The sequence below is a fragment of the Neofelis nebulosa genome, chromosome 12 (genome assembly GCF_028018385.1).
Source record: "Neofelis nebulosa isolate mNeoNeb1 chromosome 12, mNeoNeb1.pri, whole genome shotgun sequence".
NCBI lineage: Eukaryota > Metazoa > Chordata > Mammalia > Carnivora > Felidae > Neofelis > Neofelis nebulosa.
The window spans coordinates 66,110,039-66,129,273 of NC_080793.1; the positions used below are offsets into that span (position 1 = coordinate 66,110,039).

Below are 19,235 nucleotides of genomic sequence, written 5' to 3' on the forward strand. Positions count from 1 at the left end.
ATGTAAGAGGCTTCTATTTTATCCAAGCCATTTAGTGCTAAACAAAATATATTTTAAAATGATCATTTTGTTAAATTTTTTTCAAACAAGTGAGGGTATTTTGGGAAATTAGAAAATTAAAAGAGTAAGACAGAAATGTAGACTACTATCTGTAACAGTTGTATTGCCTTAAAAAGGTTGAAATTACTAATGGTTTGAAATATGCTTTGATAGAAATGATCTTGAGAAAAGCCCAGTTCTTTTAGTTATTTCCATCATTCTTTTCTGGCTTTATCAGAAAGGGATTGACCACACAAGAGCTAAGCATAGTGATCCCAAAACCACAAGAATAAAAAACCCCTGCAAAGTAAAGTTTCACACATGGTCCTGGATGCTTGTTCAGTAACTTTAGTAGTTTGATATTTTCATAAAATATGATAAATATATTTCCTTTAGTATAATGTTTAAAAATTTTTTATACTGATTATCTTTTTGTATTTGCTAAAACCTAATTTTAGTTTTTCTTTTTGCAGATGAAAGCCAAAAAATTCTACTATGGTGCTTATGTTGTCTGATTAATAAAGAACCACAGAATTCTGAAGAACTGAAACTGAACTCCTGGACACGGGTAAGAGTAAATCTTGTCCTGCACTGCTTTGCATTAAATTGATTGTTTAAATGTGCTGCTTTACTAGTGCAGTTCTGTGACATTTTAGAAAATTTTTCAAATACAGGCTTCACTGTCCCATTATCTTGCTGGGTGTAAAGTTATTCAAGAGATTTCATTTTTGCTTGATTGTTAATTCCAGAAGATAGTGGACTTTAAGGTGAACTTTCCCTTGCCTGGAAGACCTAACTAATGTGTGATTTTGTAAAGTTACTTTCAGGTAATTAAAAGAATGTTCTCTCTTTCCTTTAAGCAACTGGTATACTTCAAAAATTGTTTTTCCTTACTAACCTAGTTTATTTATTTATTTATTTTTCCTACTAACCTAGTTTAAATACTTACATAATTTCTAAGTACTTGTCTGCGTCTCTTGGAATCTAATCTGTAGTAAAACAAAAATTCAGAAAATTCAGTTGCTGCCTTTATGTCCTGAAGTTGGTATCCAGGCCAGGGTGCTCAGACTAGCACCTGGTGCTTGTTGGCTACCGCTGCTTACACTGTCAAATCGGTCAGTCAAATGTGCTAGTGCATGTAGCTGACAGCTTCCTGCACCCCCCTGTCTGTTTCTACTGTCTCTTGAAGGGCAGGCACAAGTTGGCGAATGTTGTAGGGCTGGGCTGTGGCTACCCTCACCACTAGCAAGTTGCCTGATTTTTTTCTCATGCCCCCCACTGTCCTGCTGTAACAACCCTAAGGACTTGCTGATGCCTGTCAGACTCCACTTAGTATGCATATGGTTCAGATTAGCTGCTTAGTATTATGAAATCACCCACCCAGGTGCATATGGTTTTGTCTATCAGTCTGACTGGTGATATCATTCCATTCACTGCTTTTTACTATTCCTTTGTTTTGTACAAAATTGCCTACTGAGCTGACAAAGACAGTGTTTGTATTTTACTGTTAGATTGAAAGAAGAATTGAAGGGACAGTAGAAGTGAAAAGGTTTGAATCAGGGAAGGAAAGCGTGCAGACTTTAACTGGAAGGTAAGTTACTGTAAAGAACTGAAGAAAGGTGATTTAAGTAGAATTAGGGAAGAAAAGCTATGAAAAACAAGGCTGTATCAACAGAATAACGTATTTAGTCTTTAATCTTTTTAATTGTTGCTTTTATAGTTGATGTTTCAATGATTATTTAGAATATATGTTTGTATTCGCTAGCTTATGAAGTTCTGAAATAGGCCATCTAATAAAGTGTTTTTAGGGTGATCGGACTAACTTTCTTCATTTAAACTCATGACTTCATTAGCCTATTTTAAAATTTTTACCTTATATTTTATTCTGTGGATTTCCCTTAATACTGCATCCATTTATCAATAGGTACATATCAAAGTATAGCAGAGGAAGGTTAAATTAGACTTAATTCCTGCTGCATCAGGGAATTCATAGACTGGTAACCAGAGTTATATATAGGTGTGATGGTGACACAGAGGACACTTGCTCAGACTTCGGGGTTTGGAGATGTGTCCTGCAGGAGGTAATATATCAACTGAATTTTGAAGGATGACTAGGAGAGCAGGAATAGAGCTTTAGGAAAGGATATTCTTGTCAGCAGAAAGAGCACGCACAAAGATGGTGGCAAGAAAGCCAATGTCATATTCAGGGAACTACAGGTACTTAGATGTGCTTGAGCTTGGGATTTTGTAAGGCTGGTGATGAAGCATGAAACCTTATGTATAATAATAAGTTTTTCTTCTATTTTGAGTCAGTGGGGAAACCAAAGTATTTTAAACAGAGAAATCATCTGGCAAGGTGTGAATTTTAGAAGCTTAACAGCAAAGGGAAGTTGATTTGGAAGGAGCAGGGATAGCATTTTGGAAGCTATAGTAGTGATCAAGTGAGAAATCATGCAGCCCTGAATGAAATGGAGAAGAGGGGCCAGATTTATAATATGAATGAGGTAAATATTCAAAAGGTGTAATGGCAGGCTAAGTGCAGATCGCTTAAGTGTAGGTGGAGTCGAGCATACCCTTCTTAGGAGAAGAGCTGATTTATACTTAGAAGGTTGACAGTCTTCAGGGTATGGGAACAGTGGAGCCTTGGGTGAGGGTGAGGTTGCCCAGGGCAATGGGAAAGGGAAAAGGCCTGGGACAACCCTGGGAGACACTGGCATTCAGGGAGTGAGTGAAAGAATAAGCTACCCTGTAGGTTAAAAACAGGGAGTCAAAGAAGTAAAGGAGAGAAGCAGCAGTGTTTTGAGAAGGAATGAGTGGTCATTCATATCTGATGCTATGGTGCAGCAATGTCCAATGCAAATAAAATACATACTACATGGATAATTTAAATTTTCCAGTAGCTGCTTTAAGAAACAAAAAGAAATAAATGAAATTAATTTTAATAATATTTTATGCAACTCAGTATTTCCAAAATACTATCATTTCAACATATAATCTATAAAAATTATTAACGAGATTATTTTATAATCTTTTTGCACTAAGTCATGGAAATCCAGTGTGTGTGTTACACTTACATTTTACATCTACATGTTACATCCTAATTTTCACTGGGAGTTTTTTTAATGTTTGTCTATTTATTTTGCAAGAGACAGTGTACCACTATGAGTACTGGTACTCATGAGGGAGAGGCAGAGTGAGAGAGGGAGAGAGAGAATCCCATGCAGGCTCTGAGCTCTCAGCACAGAGCCCAACTGATCCCACCACTGTGAGATCATGACCTGAGCTGAAATCAAGAGTTGGACACTTAACCTACTGAGCCACCAGGTGCCCCTCCCTGGAAATTCTTGATCTGTATTTCAGTTTCACAAAATTTACAGTTGAAAGAGTAGGTTCATATACCCAAATTGTTACAGAGAAACTTATGACTGAACCAAGTGTCAGTTTTTAAATTTAAATTTAATTAAAATTTAAAAAATTAAAAACTTCCTTCCTTCATCGTACTCACTACATTTGAAGTGTTCAGTAGCTACGTGTGGCTAGTGGTCACTGTATTGGACAGGGCAGCTTAGAGCATAAAGCAAGGTAAGGATTGAAAAGCAGTGCTTGGATTTAGCCTCTAGGAGGAATGACCTGGGTGGGAATGGGTTGAGTGGGAGGTGCAAGGAAGTTGCCAGATTGCTATAGTTTGAGGAATGAAGGTAGTAAGGTAAGGAAGTGGAGATGATAAACTTTGGTTACTTTTTGAAGAAACTTAGCCCTGAAGGAGGGAGATAGGAGGTGGTAGCCAGACCAGATCATACAGTTGACTTTATTGAAATTGAGAAGTCCTGAATATGCTTTACCCTGAAGAGAAAATGCTAGTAGGGAGGGGTCGAGGGCATATGAAATTGGGAAAACAGTTTCCCTCCTCAATGTATCAGGCATGCCTGTAATATTACCTGATAAAAACATGTATAAGAATAATACTGTTTAACTTTTAACAGTCTAAAGCTAATTGCATATACCTATCACAAATCAGTACCCACACAGTTGTATATTTTTTGGCCATAATTGCAGTAAGACAGAAGATGTTTGTTGGTTTGTGAATCAGTTGTACTTGTCTTGGATATACATTTATCTTAGAAGTGACATTTTCTTCCTAAAAGTTTTAGAAGGACATATTATACATTAAGTATATGTAACTTGTCATCCAATATCCTTCTGAAAATTATACAAGTCATATATATTTTTTTGATTTTCTATACCTTTATTTGCTTTCTTTTTTTTAATATGAAATTTATTGTCAAATTGGTTTCCAGACAACACCCAGTGCTCCTCCCAACAGGTGCCCTCCTCAATGCCCATCACCCACCCCCCCACTCCCCATCAACCCTCAGTTAATTCTCAGTTTTTAAGTCATATTTTAATAACATTTGTTAGTTCACTCAATGAGCATTTATTTATCTCGTGCCTGCTACATGTGCTAAGCAGTTCTAATTGTGGTAATAAAATCTTGGGTCATTCTGTATTCCTGGAGCATCACAAGTGTGATTGAAACAGCCTAAGTCAAAAAGTAAGAATTTCTTCCGTAAACTCTAAACTTTAGTAAAATTCAGATTATTAAATTTGAAAATGTTAGATTGAGTTGTATAAGTTGTATTTTTAGAGCAGAGATGAAATAAGGGGCGCCTGGCTGGCTTAGCTGGTGGAGCATGTGACTCTTATCTTGGGGTTGTCCTTTCAAGCCCCATATTGTACTTACAACAATAAAATCTTTAAAAAAAAAAAAAAAGAACAGATGAAATTAAAATTACTTGCTGGCCATATGCTAGCATATGTTAACATGTTATGTTGGAAATATATTAATACAATGTGGGGTGTTTTTTTTTGAAGTTTTACTGGTAACCTCAAATGTACCATCAAATAACTACCTCAGTGGCTATTCTTAAAATTTAGAGATTTATTGAAGTCACAGGACTCTTTTACATCTTTTCAGAATACTTGATTCTTGTAAAACTTAGTTTTACTGGTGAATCAATTGAACAGATATTTTTTGAGCACCTACTGTTTGTCAGGCACTATAACAGAAGCTGAGGATACAGTAGTGGATTTAAAGTCTGTTCTGAGAGTTTATAACCCAAGGGGCAGATCTCCAGGCCTGCCACATTTAGGAGATACCTGTCCTTCTGGGCAAGACCATACCTCTGTAATTTTTATTTTGAAGAGAAGAAAACAACAGAATACCAGGGGTAAGTTCAGTTAAAAGGGTTTTACTTTGTCTTTTTTCCCTTTCAAAGTGTAATGCTAAGCAGTATCCAGATGCTACATGTATTGCTTTAGTCTTCTACTTCATCCCTCTTAAAAAAAAAAAAAAAACCCACATAACTTTTAATTTTTTTTTTTTTAACATTTATTTATTTTTGAGAGACAGAGAGGGACAGAGCATGAGCAGGGGAGGGGCAGAAAGAGGGAGACACAGAATCTGAAGCAGGCTTCAGGCTCCAAGCTGTCAGCACAGAGCCCAGCGTGGGGCTCGAACTGACGAATGGGGAGATCATGACCCAGGCCGAAGTTGGACACTCAACCAACCGACTGAGCCACCCAGGTGCCCCCACATAACTTTTAAATTTTAAAATCTAACACATGTGCAGAAAAGTGCATCAAGCATAAATGCCAAGCTTAAAAATCATTGCAAAATAAATACCTTTGTAACTACCACCTAGGTCCGGAAATAGAGCATTACCTGCCTCTTATAAGCTCCCTGCCCCCAGGTGCTCCTTCCTGCTTCTGTGCTCCTCTCTTCCCCTCTGGTGGTAACCACTAGTCTAGCTTTTATTTACATTGCTTTATGGTTTTACCACTTAATTATGGAGTTTGGCTTAAGATTATAACTTGATATAAATGAAATAATATGCAATATATTGTTATGTGCTTAACTCACTTTGTTCAGTATGATGTTTGTAGGGTTCACCCATGATCTTGGATGTATTTGTCACTTGTTCATTTTCACTACTGTAGAGTATTCCATTTTATCAATGCACTATAGTGTGTTTATCCATTCTACCTTTGATGGGAATTTGTTTCTGGTTGGGGAGAATTAGGAACAGAGTTGCTGTAATATTCTTTCCTGTATATCCAAGTTTCAAAGCATGTATTTTTTTTAATGTTTATTTATTTTTGAGAGAGAGAGACACACACAGAGAGCACAAGCCTGGGGCGGGGGGGGGGGGGGGTGGTGGGGAAGCAGAGAGAGAAGGAGACACAGAATCTGAAGCAGGCTCCAGGCTCTGAGCTCTCAGCACAGAGCCTGATGCAGTGCTCAAACCCATGAACCGTGAGATCATGATCTGAGCCAAAGTCGGCGCTTACCCAAGTGAGCCACCCAGGTGCCCCTATTTTTTGTTTTGTTTTGTTTTTTAGAGAGAGAAAGAGAGAGAGAGAGAGAGAGAGCATGCACAAGCAGGGGGAGGGGCAGAGGGACAGGCAGAGAGAGAGAATCTTAAGCAGACTCCACACTCAACATGGAGCCCAATGTGGAGTTTGATCTCACAACTGTGAGATTATGATCATGAGATCATGACCTGAGCTGAAATCAAGAGCCAGATGTTTAACCGACTGAGCCTCCTAGGCACCCCACAAAGCATGTATTTTATAAAAAACTACAGAGGAAGGGGCGCCTGGGTGGCGCAGTCGGTTGAGTGTCCGACTTCAGCCAGGTCACGATCTCGCGGTCCGTGAGTTCGAGCCCCGCGTCAGGCTCTGGGCTGATGGCTCAGAGCCTGGAGCCTGTTTCCGCTTCTGTGTCTCCCTCTCTCTCTGCCCCTCCCCCGTTCATGCTCTGTCTCTCTCTGTCCCAAAAATAAATAAAAAACGTTGAAAAAAAATTAAAAAAAAAAAAACTACAGAGGAAAAGAAGAGCAGCTGGAGAAGGAAAGCATGTGTTTTGTACATAACTTCAAACAAATACTTGTGAACATGCCTTGCACATGCCCTGTTGTGTCAAAATAAAGAGCATGCAAAAAAAAAAAATGGAATTGTAGGTTATTTAATATGTATATCTTTAATTGTATTAGCTCATACTAAGTTGTTTTCCACAGTGGTGGTACCAGTTTAAATTGCTATGATGAATGTGTAAGAGTTCCGTAGCTTCCTGGTCACTTGGCATTGTCAGACTGTTAAAGTTCAGTTATTCTAGTAGATGCATGTGGTAGTGTCTATTATGGTTTTAATATTTCCCTGAAGTATTTCCCTGAAGTTGAGCACGTGTTTGTGGAATTCCTGTTCAGATTTCTTAATAACTTTTCTACTTGGTTGTCTTTCTTACTGATTTGTAGAAATTCTGTAGGTGTACTGAATCTAAGCACTTTTTTAATTTATATTTATTGTGACTATTTTTTTCCACCTTGTGGTTTGTGTTTACATTTCTTTATTTTCTTTTAAGGAAGACATTTTAAATTTTATTGTAGTCAAATTTATCAATCTTTCCCTTTGTGGTTAATAATTTTGTATTTTGCTTAAGAAGATTTTCCCCACTGCAAGGTCATGAAGACCTTCCATATTATTTTCTAAAAGTGTATTGATTTGCCTTTCCCATTTAGGTCTGTGGTCCACCTGTAACGGTTCCTTTGTATGGTCTAAATAGGCATCCATTTTCACTTTGCTTCCACACGGATACCCACTGTCCCAACACCATTATTGAGTTCTTTCCTTGCCGGTAGATGGTGCTACCTTTGTCATAAGTCAAGCATCTTTGTATTTGCACATATTCTAAATCTCTCCATTGGTCTCATTGATCTGTGATGATTAATTTTGTGTCAACTTGACTGGGCCATGGGGTACCCAGATATTTCATCAGACATTATTCTGGGTTTTTCTGTGATGTATTTTTGAATGTGATTAACATTTAAATAGATTAAGTAAAGTAGATCATTCTCCCTAATGTGTGTGGGTATCTCATCCAATTAGGCAAAAAGGCTAAACCCTCCTCTGAGGGTTTTCTTTGTATTGGAATCAAATAAACAGTGTTTTTTAAGTGAACCCCAAATTGTATGTTTTGTTATTTTTGGTGTAACACATCATTGTCAAGGCATTCTACAGTCCTGACTTTTTAGAAAACTAGTGGTTTCAGAGATGCTGGTATTGTATATAGCAAGTTGCAAGACAGGTAAGGGGCTTAGAGGAGAAAGTAGGTTTGGAACAAGTGCACTTGGGACTGGCCAGTCAGGGGACAGACACTGGTACTTGGGAAATGTGATTGTGTCTACACTGTAGATAATTTCTATTATTATTCATTTTCGTGTTGTTTGGGATTTGAAAATGCTAGCTTGGCTCAGTTCAGATGTTGAAACCTCGGGAAAGAATTATTGCCCAAGTTTTAAATGGCAATTTAAAAGGGAAAATATCATATTTCTTGAGGTCAGTTAGTAAGACAATAGAGGCAAGGTAAAATTCAGGGACAAGGCTGGAGATGCTGGAGATTTCTCTTCCATACCTCTACTCTGGAGAAACACTGGCAATCCTGTACGACTGTGATCTCTTTTGTTTTGGTTTTACTTTCAAAGTAACAAACATAGAACTAGTATCTTTTTCTTTGAATTTTTGTATTCACACATACAGTGGACAGTAATTAATTGCTTTCCCAGTATCTATCTCTGTCCTTTCTTACCTTCTTTTTTTTTTTTTAATGTTTTTATTTATTTTTGAGACAGAGAGAGACAGAGAATGAGCAGGGGAGGGGCAGAGAGAGAGGGAGACACAGAATCTGAAACAGGCTCCAGGCTCCGAGCTGTCAACACAGAGCCTGACGTGGGGCTTGAACTCACAGACTGTGAGATCATGACCTGAGCTAAAGTCGGACGCCCAACCAACTGAGCCACCCAGGCGCCCCTCCTTTCTTACCTTCTTCTAGTACCCTGCATTTCTCAGCTGTGCACTGTGCATCTGAGGTGAGACTCACTGCACCAAGGTCTTAAGGTTAGTCTTACCTTGCTTAACCAAGACCACCCTTCCCCTTTCCCTGGCCACAGTGATTGATCAAGATGGACTTATAGCCCACATTGGAAAGACAGTCCTACACCTTTTGTTTCCATGGTTGGGGAATTAGATTTTTATCTTTCCTGCTGAACATGAATTAGGTAGCACATAGTCCCTGAAGTTGCTGTCAGTCATTGTGGGACCACGAGGACAGAGCCTGCCTAGGAAAAGAGTTAGTCCTGAGGAAACACAGCTGAAAAAAGGAGAAAGAGGGTCGCGTTCGGGTTGGTTTTGTTTGGGCCCAGGACCAAGCCACTCCTGGACTTCAGTGCTCTAATACATTCCCTTTCCTGTCGAAGCCAGTTTGGTTTAGAGGTTTGTTTTGTTTTGTTTTTCTCTAGCAGCCAACAACATCCTAATGTAGAAAACAGACTTGTTTGGGGTCTTCATAAACTATTTTTTTGAAGGGTTTCGAAACTCAGGTATATGTGTACGCAGTTGTAAAAGAAAAAAAATCTTATTTCCTCAAAGGATACTATGAATAAATAGTGAATTTGACAAAATATTTGCAGCTGCTTAAAAGTTGCTTTAATTCATACTTGGCTCAGAGTCGTTTTCCACCACCACTGATTATGAAGATGTGTGTTAAAGAAGTCATCCGGGGAGAAGATGGCAGCATCATGGCAGCATAAGATGTTCTTGTTTTTGTTCCTGCTAGTCATTTAAAATTCGACATTTTTCCGTGAACAGAAATGCCTGTGTGGGAGCTGTGAGATCCAGTAGCATATGCCAAGGGACCCAAGTGGAGTCTCATCCACTTTTGTATCAGGTAATAGGACAGACAGACCCCAGTTTGGGCTGTGGACCTGGCTGGAGCCTGTGAACTGGCTTCAGCCCCACAGCAGAGGCACCTGGAAAACGCTGACTTAAGCAGATACCCACAGATGCCAGAGCCTTGTACAAGTCCAGGTTTCTCTCCCAACTAGGTTACAAGGCCCATGTGAGTAGAGACTTTGTTCTAAAAGTGTAGAACAGTATCTGCCGCATAGTAAATATTCAGTGATTATTTGCTGAATAAGTGAATAAATGAGTATGATTTTAGATGGTAAATGCTAGTGGTGGTGGGGTTCCACTTGGAAAGAAGATAGTGAACAGACAGAAGGTTGGGTATAGTCAAAAAAAGAATGATTATTCCATTTAAGCTTGGGAAGAAAAAAAAGCTTAGGGAGAAAAGCAGAAATTAAGGTTAGAAAAAAAACAGTTTGGGAAAAATTTTGGAAGGCCATGAATGCCAGTTTGTGAGCTTGTTCATAAATTAGCATAGGGCAATGGAAGGAGCTACTGAAAGTATTTTAACTGTGGCATTGGGAGAGGGGCATTTGTTGTGATTCATATGCTTCCCTGTTTTCTCCCTTGCTCTCCTCTAGTCTTTCGCAATCCTTCATTCATTTATTCCATAAATATATCCTGAGTGCCTACTGTGTACAAGCAGATATTGGGATATGAAGGCCTTGCCTTGAAAGATCATGTGGTTTTGTTGTAATGTAACAAGTGAAGGAGTAGACGAACAGCATATGGAAGGTACTGTGGTAGCCCAAAGAAAAGGAGAAAAACCCTTGTTGGGAGCTGGGGGGGTTTATAGGGCTGGCCAAGAAGGCTTTCAGAAGATGACAGTTGAGGCCAGGGGCATACATGGAACTGGAAGAACTGAGAGTGATATGAGATGCATGTAGGAGAGGCGGCAAAGAAAAAGCTAGAAAAGGTCTTCCTGGTAATGATAATAAGAACGGGCTATCCCATGTGTCATATACTGACTAGGCATGAGAGTTAGGGCTAGATCCTGAGGGCTCAAGTGGCCCACAGTAAAGAATGTCTGTCCTTAATCTGGGAAGCAAGGATTTTAATTGGAGGGGTTTAAATTGGGAGTGAGGGACACTTATATGAATATGAATTAGATAGTGACTTAAATGCTGAAAATACATTTGAGAGTATAGGAGGGCAGGACTTGGTACTGATTGGTTGTTAAGGAATGGATAGAGGAGCAGTTAAGGATAATTTTGAGATTTTAAGGGAGTAATAAATAACACTTCCATCTTCTGAGTTAGGAACTAGTTGAGATACATCAGAGTTAGGTAGTTGGTTATGAAACATTAGTCCCTTAACTCTTAAAACAGATTTAAGAATGTAGCTTATGTCTATGGTTCATTCGGGCCCATCTACCTATGGTAGCCAAGTCAGCTAGTCACAGCTAAGATGGACCACAATAGACCTACCTGGCAGGGAATGAGCCTTCCTGGCTAAGCATGGTGCAGCAGTAGACCAGAACACATACTTTGTGCAGGTAAGGCAAGTTGGAAAGACAGAGAGTCGGGAGAGGAATGTGTGGTGCTGGGCATTTTTAGTTTCTTCTCCCAAATTGACCAACTAGTTCAGTTCTTTTGGGGAGAAGAGAGTGACAGGACTGAGAGATGATGTCATAGGTTGGGCTTTCTGGAAATCTGGCCTTGAGATGGAGAGTGCAGGGGGTAATAGCTGTGGAGGGGAAAGGAGGGATGCAGGATTGTGCAGAGGAAAAAAATTCAGCTATAGCGCAGTCTCAGTGGAGACCTCCCCTGTGCCTACAGGGACAGAGATAGGAGACCCTTCAGAGCTTGCCTGCTTTTGGGACAGGAGGGCTGGGCCTTAATGCCTCTGCTTCCATCAATCATTCGAATGTGGCCATTGTGGGAAGGAGGTGTGACCTTGGGCAAGGCAGAGATGGCTAAGAATGATATGGATGTGACATCACAACATCCTTCACAGATACCCAAACTGTTCCTAAAGCTTTTTGCACCTAAGGAGTGAGGTGGACATTCTTTCTTCTCTGGAAACATGAGGATGGGCAATTTGTTTCCCTCTAATCTAACAGAGAACTCCTAGGTTTTTGACTTGAACATCGTGGTGGATGGTATGACCATTAACTGAGAAATATAAGGGAAAGATGTGGCAGAATCCCTAAAATAAGCCAACTAAGAATGTACAAGAGGGAGGAGGAGGAGATCTGGTAGCCCAGCAGCTGTTGCATATTCCTGTCCTGTACCATCTTCCAGGACCATGGCATGCAGAGGCCCTGTTTTCTCTCTTGCCTTCCTCACTGTCATTTGGTTTCCCTTTACCTCTTGGGACTTACATAATGCAGAGACTGTAATACAAATTGAGTCCTCTTCCTTTTCCTGTCTGTTATTCAATAGAACTGGCTGGGAACACGCAACTGAAAAAGGGAAAGCGTGGAAAATTTCTTTATAGCTTTGTAAATGTGTTTTCCCCAGGGCTTTTGGAAACCACTGAAGCTGTCTGCCATACTGTGTTAGGGCAATGATATCTAGTAGTAGGTACTGGCAGCAGGTACTTCAGTAACTCCATGAAATAGCATCTGGCTTATTAAATATCATGTTCTTATTTAGTCTGATAAAGTTTCCTCAGCATTTCATGGTTTTGCAATATAAATATGGTATTTAGCATCTTGCAGCATTCTGGAAACTGTGCAAACCCTGCTATTGTTATTCCCAAGTATTTTACATCCATTCGATGTGATCAGCTGTTCATTCCACACACACACGAAGTTGAATTGTCAGTGTTTATCTTTCTGTATTTTAGGGAGTGGTAACTGTCTCCTGAATCATTAATGTGAAGACACTGAACTTCCTGGAATAAAAATTTGCTTCCTTTGAGAGGGCAAAATGAGATACCATTTGTGTTCTTGGCTAGGTTTTTCTTTCTCATTTCATTTAGGTGGATTTCTAATTCTAAATTGTAGCAGATTGTTTTTTAGTAAGATGCTGCTGCTCAAATAGGCCAGATCAAGACATTTATTGCCAATTAGGAACAGGATGTTTGAGATGTTTGGTGATGTTCTCCGGATGACCTGTTTTATGTTTTCTGTTTATTTTGTTTTATTTTTGTTTTATGATCATGTTGGCTTTTCCATTAAACTATAACTTTAATTGACTTGGCTTGGTTAATAGAACATTGACCAGATCCCCTTCTGTAACTCCCAGCCTTCTCCCTATTACAACCCCCTCACCCAGTTCTCCTGTTGTGCCCCAACCTCAGTCTGGAGTAAAAGGGGAATTTTTAGGTCTGTGTGTTACAGGTATAATATATGTTTCTAAGATATAGGCTCACTGTGTTTCAATCTAAATTTTCTGGATAGTGCTCCTTGGACTATTTTGGGATAAATCCCTATGAAAAGTAAATTTAAACAGTAATGTCTATAGTAGAGTTATTTCTTAGTGAATAGCCACCATTGAGGGCCATGTGGATGTCTGCACTACATGTGGCGACATGATCTGTACATCTGTTTTGAAGTTCAGTTGTTTCCCAGACCACATGTGCATTTCTTTAGGAGGCTGACATCTATCCCTCCCAAGATCCAGACATTGTAAGCTGGTAACTATAACTGGCTTACTCTCTTTGACCTAGAGATTGTTACACTTTATCTTAGTTTGACTGTTGTTCCTATCAGATCTGGTTCTGTTTAATATTGACAACATTGGAGTTTCTATAAATTAGCAGCATAGCAAAAGAACCAGGCATATTTAAATCCATAAATCTTGATTTCCAGGTATTTTAAAGGCTTTGTGGTTTAAGTAGTCTTTCACTCAATGGTAGACGTAAGCAGTACTTACAAAAATGCTGGCTATCAGGCAGCTTTTGTAGCTCAACTGGAACTAAAAAATAACCTCACATGAGTCACTCTTTTAAGAATCAGGAAATCCAGATCTCTTCTGGCTCTGCTAGTGAAATATTACATAAATTATATACCTTGTTTCCATATCTTAAAAAAGGAGAATACTACATGATTCTACTTACATGGGGGTATATCTAAAGTAGTCAAATGGATGGAAACAGAGTAGAACATGGGAGTTTCTAACGTAGTCATATTCATGGAAACGGGATGGAGGAAAAGGGAAAAGGGATTTGCTTAATGGGTATAGAATTTAGTTTTGCAAGAAGAAAAGTTCTGGAGATCTGTTGCACAATAATGTGAATATACTTAACACTGTTGAACTATATATTTGAAAATGGTTAAGATGGTAAATTTCATGTTACGTGTTTTTTATCACAATTTAAAAATTTTTTAAGAAACTTTAATGGATAGTGTTACTGTTAGCTGAGTGCTTAGTATGTGTTTTAGATGAATTATGTTACTAAATGTTCACAACTCCATGAAGACCGGTATCATTACCCTTTGTTATAGACAAGAGAGTTTAGATTTAGAGAAGTAACTTACTGGCTAATGAGTGGCAGACCATTTTGGAGCTAGGTCTGACTCTAAAGCCACTCAAAAAATATATTGCCGCCACCTAAACTTAAGCCAGCCTATCTCTAAGGCTTTTTAGCTCTGGAATCTATGATTCTATGATTCTGAGATGTCTTAGGGACCCTGCAGAGATCCTTCAAGTGAGGAAAAAGAAAGTTCAAATGTTTAGGTGTTCAAAAATCACCCGTTTACCATTTATAGTGAACTAAAATTTCATGTTGGGGGGTGCCTGGGTGGCTCAGTCAGTTAAGTGTCTGACTTCAGCTCAGGTCATGATCTCACAGTTTGTGAGTTCAAGCCCCATGTCGGGCTCTGTGCTGATAGCTTGGAGCCTGAAGCCAGCTTCTGATTCTGTGTCTCTCTCTCTCCCTCTCTCCCCATCCATCATTCGCGTTCTGTCTCTCTTAGAAATAAGTAAACATATTAAAACAAAATTAAAAAAAAATTCATGCTGGATTTAGTCTTTGGTACATCAGTAACACCAAATGCTGTTTATGAGAGGCCAAGTTGGTCTTCAAATGTTAGAATAGTTAAGGGGTTAATAGCGATTACTCGTGTGGAAAGTAGAGACTGAGAAGAGCCTTTACTGTTTTGTTATATTTTTTTCTGCTTTTTGAGTTTTTAGTAACAAGTATAACTTCTGTTTTGGGTTGAATTGTGTTCCCCCAAAATTCATGTACATTCAAGTCTTAAATCTCAGAACCTTAGAATGTGATCTTTGTAAATAAGATCTTTGCAGGTGAATTGATTAGTTAAGATGAAGTCAGCTGAAGTAGGGTGGGCCCCTAATCCAGTGTGACTGGTGTCCTTATAAGAAGGGAAAATTTGGACACAGACATGCACAAAGGCAGAATGCCATGTGAATATGAAAACAGAGATTGGGGTGCTAGCCAAGGAATACCAAAAATTGTCAGGAAACTACCAACATTGATGTCACCTTGATCTCAGAACTCTAGCATCCAGAACTGTGAGGCAATAAATTTCTGTGGTTTAAGCCACTCAGTTTGTGGTATTTTGTTACAGCAGCCCTAGCCAACTAATACAAAATTTGACAAGTGAAAAAGAAAAAAAAGTTAGCCATGACTCCTGGGAGTTTATCCCAAACAGTATGCAAATTAAGAAAAGAAGTTTATACATGACGTTCATTTTAATAATTTTTATATTTGGAAAAAAATGAGAAGCAATGTACATGTCTAAAGATTAGTGGATAACTAAATTATAGCATATCTTTTGAAGAAATACTATGTTGTCATTTTGTATAGCCTAAGAAATAATGTGAAAAATGTGTATTGTAAAATTAAATGTTGGATGTCAAATTATTTATACAAAACAATAATAACTGTGCAAAATATATATGCATTGACTAAGATTACAAGCAGAAATGAAAAAGCTTTGTAAGGATAATGGGATATGGGTGGATTTTTCCTTTTAATATTTCTTTTAATTTGTTGCTTTTATTTCATTGAATTATGATAATGTATTGTGGTTATAATATTATCTTAAAAATTGACATTATTGTGGCAAACTTTACATACAATAAAATGTATCCTTTTAAAGTATACAGTTTGCTAGTTTTTATAAATGTATATACATCCCTCTGACCACCACCACAATCAAGAATTAAAACATTTCTGTCATCACAAAAAATTCTCTATTGCCCATTTACAATCAATCACTCTTCAACCCTGGCCTTAGTCAATTACTGATCTTTTTTCTATCACCACAGATTTGCTTTTTTCCTATTATTTCATATAAACAGAGTAATACAGTATTTATTCTTTTGTCTGGCTTTTTTCTTTCAGCATAATGTTTTTCAGATTTTTTCTATGTTGTAGTTTATCTGAGTAGTTGATTCCTTTTTATTGTCTAGTATTCCCTCGTATCAGTACACCATTTTGTTTATCCATTTATGTGTTGATAGCAGTTTGGATTGTTTCTAATTTTTGGCTATTATGAATAAGGTGCTATGAACATACTTGTATAAGTGTTGCATAGTCATGTTTTAATTTCTCATGGATAAATGCTTAGGATTGGAATTGCTGGATTGTGTGTGATACACATATACATAATGGCATAAGAAGCTGCCACATGGTTCACATTCTTTTTCCAGCACTGCATGAGAGTTCCAATAGCTCCACATATTCAACATACACTTAGTATATGTATACTTAATATACTCAGCAACACAGTATACTCAGTTTGTGTTTGTTTTAGTCATTGTCATGGTTGTATAGTGGTCTCCTTTTGTGCTTGTAATATGCATTTCCCTGATGACTTGATGTTAAAACATCTTTTCATGTGCACATGATTCTTTTGTGAAGCATCTATTCAAATATTTTGCCTAAGAAAAAATTGCCTTAAGTGTAAGCATGCTTTAAAAAATGTTTGTTTGTTTGTTTTGTTTGTTCAGAGAAAATGAAACTCAAGCAGGCTCTACATTCAGTGTGGAGCCCAATGCGAGGCTCATCTCACAACCGCAAGATCATGACCTGAGCCGAAAAGAGTTGGTTGTTTAACTGACTGAGCCACCCAGGCACCTCAGCGTGCTTTTATTTATTATTTTTTTTAATGTTTATTTTAATTTATTTTGAGAGAGAGAGAAAGAGTGAGTGAGAGAGAGAGTGCACCAGCATGGGGAGAGGCAGAGAAAGGGGGGGGGGGAGAGAGAGAGAGAGAGAGAGAGAGAGAGAGAGAGAGAGAGAGAGAATCCTAAGCAGGCTGTGCACCATCAGCATGAAGACCGACTCAGGGCTTGATCCCACGAACCTGTAAGATCATGATCTGAACCGAAGTCAAAGAGCTGGGGGCCCAAATGACTGAGCTTTTGAAAAAATATTTTAGATACTGTTTCTTTGTCAGATGTATATATATATCTATACATACACACGCATATATATATAGACATATCTATATGTGTGTGTATATATGTATAGACACATCTATATGTGCATATATATGTATAGACATATCTATGTGTATAGACATATACATATGTATATATATCTATATGTATAGACATATATGTCTCATCTATATAGATATATATATGAGAGAAAAAGAATATTCACTTCATCTGTGGCTTGCCTTTTCATTTTCTTTTTTTTTCCTTTTTTTTTTTTTTTAACATTTATTTATTTTTGAGACAGAGAGGGACAGAGCATGAACGGGGGAGGGTCAGAGAGAGGGAGACACAGAATCTGAAACAGGCTCCAGGCTCTGAGCTGTGAGCCCAGAGCCCAACGCGGGGCTTGAACTCACGGACCATGAGATCGTGACCTGAGCCGAAGTCGGCCACTCAACCGACTGAGCCACCCAGGGGCCCCTCATTTTCTTAATAATACAGTACAAAGTCCGTAAGTTTTAAATTTTGGTGAAATCTATATTTGTCTATTTTTTTTATGAATCTTAACATTTTGTGTCCTCAGAAATTTTAGCCTGTACTAAGTTTATAAAGATTTTTCTCTTGTTTTCTTCCAAAAGTTTTATAGTGTTAGCTTTTATTTATATTTAGATGTATAATCTACTTTGAATTAACTTAAAAAAATTTTTTTTTAATGTTTTATTTATTTTTTTGAGAGAAACAGAGCATGAGCAAGGGAAGGGCAGAGAGAGAGGGAAACAGGATCTGAAGCAGGGTCCAGACTCTGAGCTGTCTGCATAGAGCCCAACGTGGCACTCAAACTCATGAACTGTGAGATCATGACCTGAACTGAAGTTGTATGCTTAACCAACTGAGCCACCCAGGTGCCCCAAGTTAACTTTTTCATATGGATGTGAGGTAGAGGTAGAGATTTATTTTCTAAATTGATATCTAGTTATTCCAGATATATTTATTAACAATTTTTTCAAAAATGCTTCAGAAGATTCTGATTGGAATCTATAAATCAATTTGAGGAGAATTGACATCTTTTTTTTTTTTTTTAATTTTTTTAAACGTTTATTTATTTTTGAGACAGGGAGAGACAGCATGAACGGGGGAGGGTCAGAGAGAGAGGGAGACACAGAATCCGAAACAGGCTCCGGGCTCTGAGCTGTCAGCACGGAGCCCGACGCGGGGCTCGAACTCACGGACCGCGAGATCATGACCTGAGCCGAAGTCGGATGCCCAATCGACTGAGCCACCCAGGCGCCCCAGAATTGACATCTTAATATTAAGTGTTTCAACAGAGTAGCATGCTATAGCTGTCTATTTGTATTTCTTTAATTTCTCTCATCAGTATTTTGTAGCTTATAGTATGTCTTTTTTAGTTAAAAAAATGTATTATTATTTTCTAATTCCAGTGTAGTTAACATACAGTGTTCTATTAGTGTCAAGTGTACAATACAGTGATTCAACAATTATATGCATTACTCAGTGCTCATCATAAGTATATTCTTTTTTTTTTTTTTTAAGTGTTTATTTTGAGGGAAAAGGAGAACACCAGCATGGGGAGAGAGAGGGGAGAGAGAAGGGAGAGAGAATCCCAAGCAGGCCCATTGTCAGCATGGAGCCCAATGCAGGCTCAATCCCATGAACCCGTGAGATTGTGACCTGAGCCCAAATCAAGAGTCGGACGCTTAACTGACTGAGCCACCTAGGTGGCTATATATATTTTCTATCTCTATCTCTATCTCTATCTTGTCTATCCCCTTGCTTTCAAAGGGCATGTGTCTTTAAGTCTGAAAGGAGTCTCTTATAAAGACAGTGTAGAGGTGCCTGGGTGGCTCAGTTGGTTAAGCGTCCAACTTCAGCTCAGATCATGATCTTGCAGTTTGTGAGTTCAAGCCCCATGTTGGGCTCTGTGCTGACAGCTCAGCTGGAGCCTGCTTCAGATTCTTTGTCTCCCGCTCTCTCTGCCCTTCCCCCACTATACTCTCTCTGTCTCTATCAAAAATAAACATTAAATTTTTTTTTTAAGTATTAGAAAAAAATAAAGGGAGTATATAGACATGTCTTGATTTT

General features: G+C 38.4%; 1 protein-coding gene across 7 annotated transcripts in view; it reads left to right on the forward strand.

Moving 5' to 3' along the window:
* Positions 1–19,235, forward strand: part of FANCC (FA complementation group C) — a 264,563-nt gene that overhangs the window by 103,835 nt on the left and 141,493 nt on the right. For all 7 annotated transcript variants that reach the window (XM_058695498.1, XM_058695504.1, XM_058695505.1 and 4 more), the window contains one exon: positions 513–607. In XM_058695498.1, the coding sequence (XP_058551481.1) occupies positions 513–607 (95 nt within the window). The remainder of the gene's footprint in view (positions 1–512; positions 608–19,235) is intronic.